Below are 16,164 nucleotides of genomic sequence, written 5' to 3' on the forward strand. Positions count from 1 at the left end.
CCCATCTCCTTTCCCTTTCTAAAACAATCACATAAGCACCGACAGAGGACTACAGTTGAATGGGCCAAAGTTCTGCGAGCATCATGTGTGAATGGGGGGAACGGAGCCGGCGGGGGCTCGGGGCCCCCCGGAAGCTCCAGTGTGTCCTGCGTAAGCACGCAGCGCATACTGGGGAGACCCCCGGAGATGGGAGGCGGCTTTTTGCCTCCCCTCCGGGGGTCTACTCATGAGTAGCCATGCTGCGGAGCCACGCCACGGCTACTCACGATCGGGAAGCTCACTCCGCAAACCCAGGCTTAGGGGAGGGCTACAAAAGTGGGCTAGCTGCTTGTAAGCCACCAGGCTCGCCTGCGAGGCCGATGGTTCACACGAGCAGCAAAAATCGGGCTAGGCTCTCCTAGCCCGATTTTTGCTGCTCGTGAGAATAGCCCCAGTGCCTCCTATCCCCAAATCTCTCAGGCCAGAGAAAAGGATATCTGGAGATATCCTCCAGGAGGTTACCATGATTAGTCAATGCCCTGGTGAAGGTCATCTATCTTTCAGGCTGGGGGTGGGGGCATAGGGACATTTCAAAGGACGAGAAACAAGCTGCTTTACCAAAAAGAGAGAGAAACATTTAGCTTCAGTCCCTCTTTCTCATAAACTGGCCGTTGGATCACCAGTGCTAGTAGGACAAACTGTTGTGGGAAGTAGAAGTGCTTCCCTGCCAGACCAATTCCTATGACTTAGTCTTACAAGCATTTTTTTCTTACTCAGCATTTCTCTTTCCATATAACATGCTCTTCTTTATACCCCATTTTGATGGATAATATATTTTTCTTGCTTCTGTCTCCATTTTTGCTCTGGTTATTGCCCCTCCCTACTATCCCTTTCTAGCCACCTAATGGTGCAACGGGGAGGAAACTTGCCGAGGGAGCAAGAGGTTGCTGGTTCGAATCCCCACTGGTATGTTTCCCAGACTAGGGGAAACACTTATATTGGGCAGCAGCGATATAGGATGCTGCTGAAAGGCATCATCTCAGACTGCGCGGGAGATGGCAACAGTAAACCCCTCCTGTGGTGTTGTGGTTAGAGTGCTGGACTAGGACCGGGGAGACCCGAGTTCAAATCCCCATTCAACCATGATACTAGCTGGGTGACTCTGGGCCAGTCACTTCTCTCTCTCAGTCGAACCGACTTCACAGGGTTGTTGTGAGGAGAAACTTCAGTATGTAGTACACTGCTCTGGGCTCCTTGGAGGGAGAGCGGGATATCAAAGGTATATTAAAACAAATAAATACCTGCTCGCCTTCACCATTTTCCAGAATCTACAGAGAGACAAAGTGAGCTTCCTAAATCAATCCTTTATTTAGGACACAGAGAACCAGTACAACTCTTTGACATGAGGAAAGGTTATTGGTGAAGACTTGTGAGATGGGTGATATCTTTCGGGCCCATTGGTGTACTTAACTTCGATGTCGAGATGATGGGGCCCGTTGGCTGGAGGGCAGAAACGGGAGAGAGCCATCTTTCGAAAGATGGCGAGTGGCTTCAAAGATGACCAACCCCGTCCATGCGCTCCCCATCCCATCTCTTTGCCTTTCCTCCAGTCCCAAGCCAAGGAGAAGACTTAGTTGTTTCCTCTACACAGAAGAATATTGACAGAGGGACAAAAAGAACTGAAGTCAGTGAGGATTTTTTTGGTATGCCAACATCTACAGTGTGGGCATTTCCTCTATGAAAGAAACCACTTACGTTAGGATGCTAAGAAGTATGTGTGCTACAACAATGTCGGCCGCGTCCGCTATAGGTCTGCAAGGGAGCCACTATCTCTTACTGCCTGGGCAAACGCTTTGGGGTTGTGTTTCATGGCGATCTTTTGGATTTCTATCAAACAGTACATGATCGCTGTGCAGGAAGAAGGAGAACCCATGCTGTTATATGTGGGCAAGAACCCCGTGACAGCCTCCTAATGGAGGAGTTTCCTCTAGGAGAGTGGGTCTGGTGGTAGCAAGCATGCATTGTCCCCTCTGCTAAGCAGGGGCCACTCTGGTTTGCATTTGAATGGGAGACTACATGTGAGCACTGTCAGATATTCCCCTTAGGGGGTGGGGCTGCTCTGGGAAGAGCACCTGAAGGGTCTTAAGTTCCCTCCCTGGCAGCATCTCCAAGATAGGGCTGAGAGGCACTCCTGCCTGCAGCCTTGGAGAAGCTGCTGCCAGTCTGGGTAGACAATACTGAGCTAGATGGACCAATGCTCTGACTCAGTATAAGGCAGCTTCCTATGTTCCAATGTACATGCTTTCCACAAGAGGCCTTATTACTCTACTCTCATCTGAGCTACAGGATGAATGGGTGTCATGGCTCATTGGCAACAATGTCCTTTGCAATCACATCCCATCATAAGAAAGACTGGCACTCCATCCCTTCCATCCATGGGCATTCGGGGTGGTGGGCAGTCCCCCCCACCCCCCACCGATCAAGTCATAGAAACATAGGAAGCTGCCATATGCTGAGTCAGACCATTGGTCTATCTAGCTCAGTATTTTCTACACAGACTGGCAGCGGCTTCTCCAAGGTTGCAGGCAGGAGTCTCTCTCAGCCCTATCTTGGAAATGCCACCGGGGCTGGGGCGGTGGGGACTTGGAACCTTCTACATGCAAGCATTGAGTCATTCCCATTGAATTCAATGGGACTTACTCCCAGGTCAGTGGGTATAGGATTTTGGCTTTGGTCCCTACCCCCTGGCCAAAGGCCTATGGACTCAACAGGTTCCCATCACTATTCACTATTCACAGAAGAGGAGGACATGTCCATCATGATGGCTGTCCTCATGATTGGAACTCGAGTAGAGGCCTCCCTCCCTAGTTTGGGAGCTGCGCATACTCTCAATCATTGACCATGTGTTAGATAAAAGCAAGGGCTGAAGGTGGGGCATTTGCCAAGCTCCAGCTGCAAAGGACGAGCACACCCTACCCCGATTCCAACCCCAGCTTTGGAAAGAGTTAGGTGGGAAAATCCTCCTACCCAGCTTGGCCTGGACAAATGAGCAAGTTCCCCACCTCCAGCTTTGCTTTTTTTCTAATGCATGATCCAATATCAGGAGTATGTACAGCTCCCAAAACTAGAGTAGTGGGGGGTCTTCTCCTACCCTAGTTGCGACTAAGAGGAGTGCGCTGTTAACTAGGCTTGTGAAGTTGGTGGGTATTGGATGCTCAGATACATGTCCACACACACACACACACACACACACACACACACACACACACACAGAGTAGGGGTGTGCACAAAACTGGACTCGAACCAGACTGGGCATGTTTGGTTTTGTGTACCCCGAAACACACCCCCCCGCTTCGATCTGGGTTCACGATTTTAAAAATCCAGCCATGCAGAGGCCAATTGGGCATGTGTGGTGGCCTCCAAAATGGCCACTGCAATGGGAGGCAGGCCCGGAATGGGCCGAAGACTGCCTGAACATTTAGACATTAACAGCGGCTGGAGTGTGCAGGGGTTCCGGAAGGTCGCTTGTGGATGCCTGGGGACTGTAGTTCCTCCCAGAGCTGTCTCCATGAGCCTACTCAACTCTCACCAGGGGATCACCAGTCCCTTCATTTCTTTGTCTCCCCATTCTTCTGCCCCCACCCACCCTCCTCTACTGTGGTCCCTCTTTCTTCCACCATCTCTCTTCTCCCACCATATACAGGGAGCACCAGGTACACTCACCGCTCATTGAGAACAGAAGGCAGGCAAGGTAGCCTGTGTAGATGCCCCAGGCGGATGTAATTGGAAGGCGAGGGTCGGGCGCGGGTTGTCCATACAGGTATTGGGGCGAGAACGATGAGCCAAAAAACATCATGGTTCCCATTAAAGTTAATGCTGTGGATGGAGGGGGAGAGAAAATCAGCAGTGGGACCTGAGGAAATACTTTCCCTGCCTTTGCACGAGGGATATGCAGAAGCTTCTTCAGAAGCTATGTGGACAAGTACAGTTATTCTGATAGTGAGGTCATTCATACAGTCAAAAACTGTGTTCTACCTGGGTTTAGGAGCTGTGTGTGCTCCCAGTTTTGGGTTGTGTGGAAGCAAGGAAGGAGGAAAAGCTGCCCGGGTTCTCCTCCTACCTTGCGTCCACACAACCAAAAATTTGGAGCACACACAGTTCCCAAACCGGGGTAGAACACAGTTTCCGACTGTATGAATGACCTCATTGAGGCTCTGCTCACAATCTGTGAGCAGAGCTTCTGTCAGGTCTGCGGGGAGAGCAGATTTAGTCTGCTCTCCCCGCAGACAAGCAGCCGCTTGTAGCTGGGCGGCCGGATCGGCCTCCTATACAGCTGCCGGCTCCATCACAGAGCCGTTGGGGGCTGCATCAAAAACTGTGTTCTGTCCGGGTTTGGGAGCTGTGTGTGCTCCCAGTTTTCAGTTGTGTGGAAGCAAAGTAAGAGGAGAACCTGGGTAGCTTTTCCTCCTACCTTGCTTCTACATAATCACTTCTACCCAGGTTTTCCTCCTACCTTGCTTCCACACAACCGAAAAAAAGCACACACAGCTCCCAAACCCGGGTAGAACATGGCTTTTGTTTGTGTGAATGATCTCATAATCTCCAACCTTTAGGGCTGGCACTGCAAAGTGAAACAGGTGGATTTCAGGGTTCTTATCCAGGAGAAATAAGTTCCTATATAAGTTCCTACGCTATGCTGGCTCCGTTACTGATCAGTTTGTCAATTTAAGCCAGGGTTGCCCAACTTTGGCCCTCCTGATGATGTTGGCCTACAACCCCCATGATCCCTGACTTTTGTCCATCGTGGCTGGGGATTGTGGGAGTCGTAGTCCAAAAAGAGCTGGAGGGGGGCCTAAACTGAGCGGCCCTGATCTAAGCACACAGGCAGCGACAGTGGCAAACACTAATGCAAAGTATTATGAAGTTTGACGTAATCCCGGACGGCCCTACCTGTGCAACCATTGGCAATGAAAGGCCACCGGCTGGTTCTCATTAAGGAGTTGGTTAGGAGAGAAAAGGTCGCTGCAATCAGTCCAAAGATCGTGCTGAATGTCATTAAGAACCTGGTTACCAGCATAACGGCTGGGGGTGGAAACAAAGACCAGTGATTCCGAGAGAAGGCTTTGTACAAGAACACACATTCTAAGCATGACGCAAGAGGGTGCCTGCCAGTTTTCTGAAAACCAGAAAAACAAACTCCACCCCTACACATCCCTACATGCCCCACCACCCACCCACCCAAGTAAAAGCCGCTCTACTCTCCACACACTTTGTCAGCCCCTCCTGATCTGCTCCTATCTTCATCAGTGCAGACCAGGGGTACCCAACCTGGGGGGGGGGTGTCTCCAGATGTTGCTGAACTACAACTCCCATCATCCCCTGCTACAATTCATCATGGCTGGGGATGATGGCAGCCATAGTTCCCCAACACTTGGAGGCCCCCATTTTGGGAACTGCTGGTGTAGACACTATTGATCTCCACGAGTGTTTCCCAACCTGCGGTACTCCAGACGTTGCTGAGCTCTCCCGCCGTCCCCAGCTACAATTTATTGTGGCTGGGGATGGTGGGAGTTGTTGTTCAGCAACATCTGGACGGCCACCGCTTGGGAACCCCTCATCGAGATGGGCCAGTGGTATAAGGCAACTTCCTAGGTTTCTAGGCCTTGACTCTGAAGGAAACATGGCTGCCCATCAGGAAAGGGTCTATGACAACTTGCCACTGGCTACGGCGAGTTGTCCCATTCCCTCTGGAAAGAGGTGCATGGATATGTGCAGTGGTGACTCGAAACTTCTGTCAGCCTATGGCGGGCCTTCTCAATTTAGGCTCCCCATCTGTTTTTGGACTACAGCTCCCATAATCCCCAGCCACAGCGGCCAATACCAGGGATTATGGGAGGTGTAGGCCCACATCTGCAGGAGAGCGGAAGCCGAACAGCCCTGCCCTACACCATGTTGGTGCTTAGGAGAGGAGAGCTGGTCTTGTGGTAGCAAGCATGACTTGTCCCCATAGCTAAGCAGGGTCTGCCCTGGTTGCATATGAATGGGAGACTTGATGTGTGAGCATATGAAAGGGAGACTTGATGTGTGAGCACTGCAAGATATTCCCCTCAGGGGAGGAAGTCGCTCTGGGAAGAGCATCTAGGTTCCAAGTTCCCTCTCTGGCTTCTTCAAGATAAGGCTGAGAGAGACTCCGGCCTGCAACCTTGGAGAAGCCGCTGCCAGTCTGTGAAGACAATACTGAGCTAGATAGACCAATGGTCTGACTCAGTATATGGCAGTTTCCTATGTTCCTATGTTAGCCCCACCCCTACTCCTTCCACCCCATTTTTGCCCATTCATTCCCTCCCCACCCCATAGTCTTCTAAAGAGAAGAGCCTGAGAGATATGGGGCTGGGTCCTTTCTCCTCTAATTCCTCCTCTAATTCACTGGTATTTCATTCCTCTACACCAGGCCTGCTCAGCTTAGCCCCCACCCCACCCAGCTGTTTTTTGGGCTTCAACTCCCATAATCTCCAGCCATAGTGGCCAAAAGCCAGGGATTATGGGAGATGTAGGCCAAGATCTGCAAGAAGGTCGAAGCTGAGCAGCCCTGGCCTATGGGGAGGTGCCAAATGTTGCCCACACTCCCCCCCTTTTTTTTAAAAAAAGGGGGGACAGGAGGACATCTTGCCGTCTTGCTGGGACAAGCTTAATCGGCTGCCTCAGGTAACCACCTGAACTGGCCTCATGAAAGGGCCGCCCTTGGGTGTGTAAAACAGTGCATCACATGGACGTTCTCATGGGTTCCAAGGCAAGAAGAGCAGCCTGATTGGAGGGAAGGAAGTGGGGGAACACATCTTACTTGAGAGAACCTCATGCGGCTGGCAGGTCAGAACCACCCGTTTTTGGCAAATGCTCCAGAGACCTATGTTGATCCTGAAATCTGGGCCGTGGACCAAAATCCAGAATGCAGAGATGTAAGAGGAAAACAGGATGATGATGCCAGCGCAGCTGAAGTTTGTGGCGTAGAATTTGTACCGAATTCCATGATGGGTGGCCGAGGCACCAGAGATTCCTGCGGGGGCATTTATGAATGTAGGTAGGTAATAGTAAGTCTATTGCAGTCACAGACCAGATTAACAACTAATAACAATTATGTATGTAGGTAAGTATTTCAGACTTTGATTTTTAAACCCTGACTTCTTGCCCAATTTGGAGGCAGCTCAAAACAGCTATGAAATACGCAACATGTAGAAATATCATTAAGAGAATAAAATGCCCCACTAAAATGACACACACACACACACACACACACACACACACACACACACACTGAACAGAAGCTTCATCATGAAATCGGCAACACCCTGACCTTCTATTCTCTCCTACCTCAGCTACAATATGCTGTCTGGAAAAAGAGGAGTATTATCAGCCCTCTTGAGGGCTACAAGTGAAGTGCTGCTTTCGTGAACCTCCTGTGCTCGGTACCTGGAGCCACTCTGGGAAAGGCCCCGCGGGTCTGTTTGTTGGTTTACCCCAAGGCCATCACAACATCACACAATAATGGTATGGTGTGTGGGGAGCCCAATTAGGGATGGGTGAAATACCGCCAAGAAATGCCTCTAGCTTCCCTTGGAACATAGGAAGCTGCCATATACTGAGCAGACTATCGGTCCATCTAGCTCAGGATTGTCTTCACAGACTGGCAGTGGCTTCTCCAAGGCTGCAGGCAGGAATCTCTCTCCGCCCTATCTTGGAGATGCTGCCAGGGAGGGAACTTGGAACCTTCTGCTCTTCCCAGAGCGGCTCCATCCCCAAGGGGAATATCTTACATTGCTCACACATCAAGTCTCCCACTCATATGCAACCAGGGCAGACCCTGCTTAGCTAAAGGGACAAGTCGTGCTTGCTTCCACAAGATCAGCTCTCCTTGAAATCCCTCTTTTGTTTTGCCTGAAGATCCACTTCTGCCCTTGCTTGGCGTCACCTGTACACTCATACAACATAAGAGATTTATTCACAGGGTCCTCCCCTGAGTAGGAGGTAGCTCAGCCAGGGTAGTGGGGCTGGGTTTGATCCTGATCAGCAGCCGTGTGAACTCCAGATGCAAGGTAGGAGGCGGGGAGTGGGATTGTGTGGGAGACGGGCAATGGCTCAGACAGCATTTTGTCCACCCTCGCTAAAATGCTGGGGGATCATCTGGGGAGGGCATAGCTATCCATCCAACCTGGCTCCCATCTCCCCCATGATCATCCCCCTCTTCTCCTAGCTTGCATTTTGGAATTCACTTGACTGCTGGTCGGGGGCACACCTGGCTCCCCTACCTGGGCTGGACATGCCTCCTACCCCGGTGAGGATACAGTGAACTCTAGTGTTTGGGGTTAACCCATTCCTGGATCCAGGCCAGCTTTTGAATGGGGCTTCGGCTACTTGAATCCCAGTCCTGGAGTAGAGGCGGGGCCAACAAACAGCCAGCCAGGAGTGGCTGGTGAGGGCAGCCCCGAGTGGGGTTGGGGTGGCTAGAAGCACCTTCAAGGAGGTAATCAGCGGGTGCTTACCATAGTGTAAGCAGCACCTGCAAGCTGTGGTGCTCCGCCAACAATCCCTTGCGACGCAGCATCGCTCCGCACGGCATCCAGTGGAGCCACAGTGTGACCTTAGCCTGTGCACGTGTGTGGAGCCTCTGCACATGCAAAGAGACCAGAACCACGCTGCAGCTACGCTGGATGCCAAGTGGAGCACCACTGGCCTGAGCCTCAAACAAGGTGAGTCAATGGAAACCTGGGCTCAGATTTCCTCTCTCTGTAAAAGGTTGGAAGAAACCACATTGGGACGACAGTGCTAGGGGAGGGTCCTTAAGACCTTCTCCCAATGTAATGATTTCTTTAAAAAAAAACCCAAAGCTCTTACTTGCCCCATTTAAAAAAAAAACAACAACACCCTACAGGTATCCATTGAGCAAAGAGCAATTTCAAAAGTTGGAATTTGCACTGGAGAAATGATGTGAGGGGTTGGCCAAGGGTTAATCTGCCTCTCCCAGCATTATGGCATCAGTCTGAACCCGTCCCATCACAGCTTTGTGCAACAAAATCTTATAGAATGGACCTTTCCCATAGACTGCAAGGAAATCCAGTCAGGGATCGCCATTGTGTTATCTGCTCTGCCCCTGAGTTTTGTCTCTCCCCCAAGGTGAGAAATTGCTGTTAAAGCTTCCCGTACGTACCTTTCGTGTCTACTTGACCACCACCTGTGTTAAGAAGCTGCATCCTTGCACAGTGAAAAAGAGATAACGACCACCTAAACCTACTGTCAAGAGATACAAACGCAGAAAAAACATGGTCCACAGTTCACATGGGGATTTTGCATTGTATCAAGATGGAGCCCCCTCAAATGTTCTTAAAAGTCCCTTAGGGACTTCAAGTGAAGGGATCTGAGTGTGTGTATGGAAGGTTTCCTGAAGCCTGTTCTCACCTGATTGACTGTTGCTCTTTATCTGCGTGGTCCTGATGGGAGTGAATGCACTTGCCTGCTACTGATGACCGTCACTTTTCTTCACAGTCCTGTCTTCTGATTAATTGATTGATTGATTCTAGTTATATATCACCTTTAGTACTGGGACCTCGGGGGACTGAACAAAAAACTTAGCAAATTAATCAAAACTAGCTGGGCCAGGGGCAGAGCATCTGTGCCTCTAGTTCTCCCCCTGCCACCACCACCACTTTCTCCTGCCTGACCGCCACCTCCGCCATTTTCTCCCCCCTGCCTGCCGCCGTCATTTTCGCCCACCTGCCTGCTGCCTGCCCACTGTTGTTTTCTCCACCTGCAGCCTGCTGCTGCCTTTCCCCCCACCCACCCAACTGCCCAACACCGCGGTCTTCTTCTCCCGCCCACCAACAAGCTTGTCTGGTGCTGCCACTTTCCTCTTCCCCTGCTGGCAGCTCGCAAACTCTCGTGAGAGCTGCCACGCATGGGATTAGCGACGGGTACACCTAAGAGAAATATATAGAGAGATGATCCTGAAAATGTCACGAAAAAATACAATTTAAGGAACCCAACAGATAGATATCAAAACCAACTAAAACAAAATCAGAGGACCAAAGGCCTGAATGAAAAGTTTGCCTGTCTTCTCGGACATGTCTGACCCCCAGCGGGTCCAATCCGAGGACCATCCAATCGGTAGTAGCGACAGGCGTTGTGCAGAAAGATCTTAAAAGGGAGTGGTGATTGGGACCCAGCTTGCCAATGCCCCCCCCCGAAAGCCTCCCTCCAGCTGGAGTTGCTACATTTTCCCCATTTTGTACCGTTAACAAGGCTGTATATGCTGCAGAATTCCACTGAAACCAGCAGCATGGAGGATATTTTATACATCTTGAAGTGTGGAAAGGGATGCTTTGCTCAGGGGACGTTGCACGACTTGCCCCCTGAGTCTCTGCTCCTGTGGGCAGGGAAAGTTTCCATGGCAGATGGAACCCAAGAGGCTTGGAAGCCAAGCTGCCTTTATGATGCTGCTCAGAACAGAGAGAGATGGGCAGGGCGAGGGGAGAACCAGGAGGTGGATTTTCTGCATGAATGGAGCTGGAGATGTCTGAAGTTTCAACTCTAAGACAGAATTACACAGAACCCTAGAGCAGTGATTCTCAAACTTGGGTCCTCAGGTGTTATTGGACTTCAACTCCCATAATCCTCAAGCAAAGGCCACTGAGGCTGGGGATTATGGGAGTTGAAGTCCAATAACACCTGAGGACCCAAGTTTGAGAATCAGTGCCCTAGAGCAAGCAGGGTGTCCTTAAGCTTCCCAGAGGAGTCTGTGACTCTGAGTAGAACCATCGTTTCCCCTTTCTTCCCTGCAGTGGACAACAGGGGCAGCCTGGCCAGAACCTGAGGGGTATACTCGTGGGTCAAATGGGCCATAACCCAGAATTTGGGATTTAAAAAAGAGAGGCAGCTTTGCAGATTTCTCCCCCCACTTTCCCCTTTTCTCCCCACTTTTGCAAGTGGATTTCTGGCGAGCAGGAGGAGCTTGTCAGCTGGCTGTTTTGCGTGGCAGCAGTGGAGGAGAGAAGTCATCGCCACCGCTGAGAGCTGGGCTACACCACTCAGGTATCCCTGTATGTCACTCACTGCAACTGTACCAAATTTGGTTCAGATTGGTTAGACAGTCCACAAATTAGCCCACGTGCATCCTGTATCACTGGCTCTGCAACCTGCCACTCAAGTAGAACCTCTCTTCCACTCTGGCTTCCCCTTTGGATGGATGCTCAGTAGGATGTGGGCTGGGGAAGAGAAGCTGCTCATGAAGACCAAAGTGTTCTGAGCAATCAAAACATTCCAGCTGCTCCCCAGAACTTCAGACATCACAACATATGCAAAAAAATTTGTTTGGTCACCAAAATAGTCTCTCTTATTTCCTCCTAATGCAAAAAAAGGTCATTTGGTGCCCCAAATAGTCGCATGCACTCTCTAAAAGTCCCTAGTTGGCAACCCTAACCTTGGGTTGCCATCTGGAAAAGAGGACAAGGCTCCTGTACCTTTAAGAGATGCACAGAAGGGGAAATTCCAGCAGGTGCAGCTTGGTATGCAGGGGCAAGAAAAGCTGCGCCAGAAATGCCCTCTTCTGAGCATCTCTTCAAGGTATAGGAGCCTTTGAGAGATGGAAGAGATTTCCAGACGGCCGCCCTACCCTAACCGCTGAGGCCTCATGAACTGGGGTCCCTCATGAACTGGATGCACGGATAGATCATCGGCTTCCATAGGAAAGGAGAACGCAAGCCAGGGCAATTCCATTCGTCTGGCTCCCTCCATGTCCTTTCTAAACTCAGTTTGCACATTCCTGTCCCCATCTGGTGGCATTGGAGAAGGAACTGCAGGGCGTTTCCCTTAAAAGGACAAGACCTTTTTTTTTTTTTAATGCTGGTGGGGTGCTTTCCTATTGAGCTCGACACAGCAATCTGAGCCTCAGACTCTGTAACACACGTCTTTGGGAGTCCGCTTTCGCTTTCGCTTTCTCTTTTTAAATATAACACGCAGGCGCAGTTTATAAGCGTTTGTTGGGAGTCTTCTTGGTTCCTTTGTGGGCGCTTCTTGCCAGATCAGCAAGAACGTTATATTCCGGTTGGTGTTCCTGGGAGGAGGTCAGATTCTGACATGCAATGTTACTACGGTGGCCGTTGCCTTTGAATTCTTCTGTCACTCCTTTATTTTGTGGGGAAGGGGATACGGAATCCGCAGGGGTAACAACCAGCTTGGGGGTCTGTTCTGTTTGGGGGGTGGGGGGTTGTTTTGAGGGGAAATTAAGCTCTTCCCTTCCGTGCTGCAGTTCATCCTTTAGCTCTGCCTTATTGTCTCACTTTTGTAACCTTTGCGATGGAGAAGGGGCTTCTTTACACCTGGCTGCAATGTAACGGGTCGCTTGTCTCCAGTATTTCGAATTTGCAATATGATTTTTATTACCATTCCTGGAACTGTATGAAGAAGAAGAAACTTATTAGATTCTCTTTTTGGAATGCTTTGGGTAAGAAATGGTGCTCCTCAGATTTTAGATTTCTGAATAATTACATGATATAGGAAAATATATTTATTTAACAACGAATTAATTAGTGGAATTGCATAAGTTAATGCAAATTCCTTGGAAACCTGGCCTCCTGCCTTCCTGCTGGTTGCACTTACGGTTTTCAGAGCTGGTGCCAGAGACCCCATCTGGATAACTAGCCTAGGATGGTAAAGGTAGAGTTGTGTCCTCGAGTCGGTTTCGACTCCTGTCGACCACAGAGCCCTGTGGTTGTCTTTGGTAGAATACAGGAGGGGTTTCCCATTGCCGCCTCCCGTGCAGTTTGAGATGATGCCTTTCAGCATCTTCCTATATCGCTGCTGCCCGATATAAGTGTTTCCCATGGTCTGGGAAACATACCAGTGGGGATTCGAACTGGCAACTTTCTGCTTGTTAGTCAAGCATTTCCCCGCTGTGCCACTAGGAAGAGAGTTAAGTAAAACTCCTACAGACCCAGCCTGGCTCAGTGATGCCATCCATTCTGGCAATTTTCTGACTATAGTAACACCTATATCGGGCAGCAGCGATCTAGGAAGATGCTGAAAGGCATCATCTCATACTGCGCGGGAGGAGGCAAAGGTAAACTTTAGCAAGTATGACTTCTTCATCATCATTGCTTCAGATCGATACACTGACAATGAGACCAAGCTGGCCTGTGAGATTCAGAAAATGCATAGGAAGTTTTACTATGTGCATTCCAAAATGGATCTCAGAATGAAATCTGCAAGAATGAACCCAGAACTGCAGTTCTAGCTCTTTAGGAAGCTTTCGCTCTCTCTCTCTCTCTGCCCCCACCCCCACTCCGCATTGGCTAGAAGGATAACACAGACACATGCCATGTGAACTTGTTTCAAAACAAAACCTGAGTGTGGAGGAGAGGGGGTGCTTCCCTCAGTGCCATGAGTGTAGTTTGAAGTGGCTTCGCTCAACATTTACCCTGAAGCCATGTGCGAATATCTCCCTGGTTCTAGGGCTGGGAGAGAGGGAGCAAAATCTCTCTCTGCCCGCTCCCTCTGCTCCATGAATAATGTTACACACCACTCCCAAGAGAGTCACACACAGGAGCCTTGCTGGATCAGGCCAGGCCTTTGTGGGTGGCCGCAGCAGGCACAGCCTGGAGTTGCTTGTTGCGTGGATGTGTTTGCCTGGGGAGGGAGGAGCAGTTCCTTGTCGGAGGAGGCTTGGTGTCCCAGACGCAGCAGCAGGGCACTCCAGATAGGCTCGGGTGCGGTCCCTCTGGGTTTGCAAAATGAAACGGAGGACTTATCTGAGCAGAAGCACCTGGCCCTGGGCCTCCGGCTGCTGCTTCTGAAGGGCAAGGCAAGCAAGTCAGCTCATGATACAAGGGAAGAGGCTTGCAGGCCCAAGGGGGCAGAGGCGTAACAATAGGGGGGGCAGGGGGGGCATGTGCCCCCGGCTCCATCTTTGCACGTCATGTGGGGGGCGCCGCCATGACTGCCGCCGATCCCAATTTTTTAATTTAAATTTATTATTATATTTTATTTGAATTCCCCCGAAAAATTCTGGGCGGGTGGCAGCGTCTCTCTGGCTCCAGGGTGCCCGGGTGGTGGTGGACCTGGCTGGCATGCACCCGCAACCCCGCACCGCAGCAGCAGCGCACTCAAGAGATCTCTAGGTGGTGGGCGGTGGATAGGCGCTCCCATTGGCTGGCGGTGAGCATGCTCCTGCCAGTTCACTCGAAGCTGGCGAGAGAGCGTTGTCTGCTCTACTGTGCTGCTCCTTCTCCTGTGCTGTGCTTCGAGCTGCTGTGCCTGCCTGCATGCCGTGATCCTCATCAGCGTGTTACTAGCTGCCTGCTGCTGCTATAATCTTGAATTTATCTCTCTCAAGTGTGTGCAGAAAAAGGTAACAAGCCAGTTGCTTCACTTGGTTCCCCTTGTTTTATCATCACCACGTGTGCTGAGTCCAAGTTGCAGGCGGGCGCAGTGCAGCGGGCAGGCACAAACCCAACCCACTTTGTTTCCCCCAATGGGAGTGTTGAAAAGACTCTTGTTTTGGATTGCATTTGTGTATGTCTGTTGTTTTTCTTTTTAAAGAAAAGTTTTTATACCCCATGGGGGGGGGGCCGCGTTGAGGAAACAGTTGGGTGAGCTGGCTTCTGGGTGTGTGTGTGTGTATCTTGGGGGCGGCGGGGGTGACCTGAACCCTCTCCCCTCCCTTTGCTAATGAAATTGCCGTCCAGTTCCGCCCCTAGCCCCTCTCTGCCTTGTAATGCGCTTGGAGGGGTAAAGGAGGAAGTTTCAATTATATCATTTAGGGACAAGTCTGAACGGAGAATCGGGCAGTGGAGGGGCGGTGGGTGCACTGAACAATTCAAGGGAGCCCACTCAGCCCCGGCGCGGCAGCCTTCCCTTAGCTGACGAACAGAGCAACCAGGCACACGCGCTGAGTTGGAGAGTTGGTTAAACTAACTCTCCCCATGCGGTTTCCTGGTCATGTGTCTTCTCTCCTCCTCCTCCTCCCACCACCCGCCCCCGTGTGTGTGTGTTGAGCTGCTGCCTGATTTTTCACTTTGGTATCTATTCTCTGGATGGAAATAAGAAAGGAGAAGGAGTCCTGGCCTCGCCAGAGTGGTGGGGGTGGGGGCTGGAACAGAGAGTGGGGTGGAGGGTGAGCTCAACAATTCAAGGGAGCCCAGCCCACTCAACCCCAGCGCGGCAGCCTTCCCTTAACTGAGGAGAGGAGCAGCCGGGCACACGCACTGAGTTGGGGAGTTGCTTAAACTAACTCTCCCCATGCAGTTTCCCAGTAATGTGCCATCTCTCCTCCTCCTCCCTCCACCCCCGTGTATGTGTGTTGAGCTACTGCCTGATTTTTCACTTTGGTATCTCTGGATCCGGACCTGAAGGAATAAGAAAGGAGAACGAGCCCTGGCTTCACAAGAGGGGTGGGGTGAAGAGGGAGAGATTTTTTTCTTCTCCAAGAAGATGACGCTGCTGCTGCAGTTTCCTCGGGAAAGGGAGTCAAGTTTCTTATTTTGAAAATGTTTTGAGAAACTTCCTCATATCATTCTGTGACAATAGCTGATGGCATTTAGATAATGGGGTGTATAGAGAGAAGCTGTCTCCCCACCATTGTCCAACAAGAGGAGCGTGAAGCAGAGGCGTAACTAGGGAAAATGGCGCCCGGGGCAAGCACTGAAATGGCGCCCCCCGTGCCCCCCCGCGCCACAACATACTACATTATACTTAGGTTTTTCCTCACAAGCGCCCGCCGCCGCCGCCAAGCCAGGCCACTGACTGGCCGCCAGGCGCCAGCAAAGCAATGGGGGGGGGCACGGGCGGCGCAGAAGAGACCGCTCATGGGGGATGGGCTGCCGACGCGCTCCCTTGATTGCTGCAGCGCTGCTGCACTGAGCAGGAAACATTTGTATTAACAAAAAATTAAAAGAAAAATTAAAAAAAAATTTTTGTCATGTCGGCGCCCCCCATGTGACCAGAAAAGATGGCGCCCGGGGCACGTGCCCCCCCTGCCCTCCCTATAGTTACGCCTCTGTTTCCCTTAAAAGGACAAGACCTTCTTTTTTAATGCGGGGGGGGGGTGCTTTCCTATTGAGCTCGACACAGCAATCTGAGCCTCAGACTCTGTAACACACGTCTTTGGGAGTCCGCTTTCGCTTTCGCTTTCTCTTTTTAAAT

The 16,164-nt window shown here is 51.0% G+C and overlaps 1 protein-coding gene across 5 annotated transcripts; it reads right to left on the minus strand.

Moving 5' to 3' along the window:
- Positions 1-1,327: 1,327 nt before the first annotated feature.
- LOC128333096 (uncharacterized) lies at positions 1,328-10,404 on the minus strand. 5 transcript variants are annotated; one of them, XM_053268171.1, is made up of 8 exons: positions 10,260-10,404; positions 9,430-9,525; positions 9,182-9,264; positions 6,821-7,033; positions 4,930-5,061; positions 3,703-3,855; positions 1,735-1,887; positions 1,328-1,622 (listed from the first exon to the last, which is right to left on the minus strand). In XM_053268171.1, the coding sequence occupies exons 3-7, from the start codon at positions 9,222-9,224 to the stop codon at positions 1,784-1,786; spliced, it is 645 nt and encodes a 214-aa protein (XP_053124146.1). In that variant the 5' UTR covers positions 9,225-9,264; positions 9,430-9,525; positions 10,260-10,404; the 3' UTR covers positions 1,328-1,622; positions 1,735-1,783. The 5 variants fall into 5 exon arrangements, 4 of the variants coding, with proteins under 4 accessions (XP_053124146.1, XP_053124145.1, XP_053124144.1 ...); XM_053268170.1 differs by having other exon boundaries at positions 9,182-9,261; positions 9,430-9,586; XM_053268169.1 differs by having other exon boundaries at positions 9,430-9,586.
- Positions 10,405-16,164: the final 5,760 nt, after the last annotated feature.

This window comes from Hemicordylus capensis, chromosome 7 (assembly GCF_027244095.1).
Source record: "Hemicordylus capensis ecotype Gifberg chromosome 7, rHemCap1.1.pri, whole genome shotgun sequence".
Taxonomy (NCBI): domain Eukaryota; kingdom Metazoa; phylum Chordata; class Lepidosauria; order Squamata; family Cordylidae; genus Hemicordylus; species Hemicordylus capensis.

What these genes read in the sequence shown, in the direction of transcription:
- LOC128333096 (XM_053268171.1), bottom strand. Translation starts at nt 9,224, where the DNA reads ATGCAGCTTCTTAACACAGGTGGTGGTCAAGTAGACACGAAAG. An exon ending in GCCGCATGAGGTTCTCTCAA is followed by an intron (nt 5,062 to 6,820) that starts GTAAGATGTGTT and finishes TTCCACCCCCAG; the next exon opens with CCGTTATGCTGGTAACCAGG. An exon ending in CCTTCTGTTCTCAATGAGCG is followed by an intron (nt 1,888 to 3,702) that starts GTGAGTGTACCT and finishes CTTCCTGCACAG; the next exon opens with CGATCATGTACTGTTTGATA.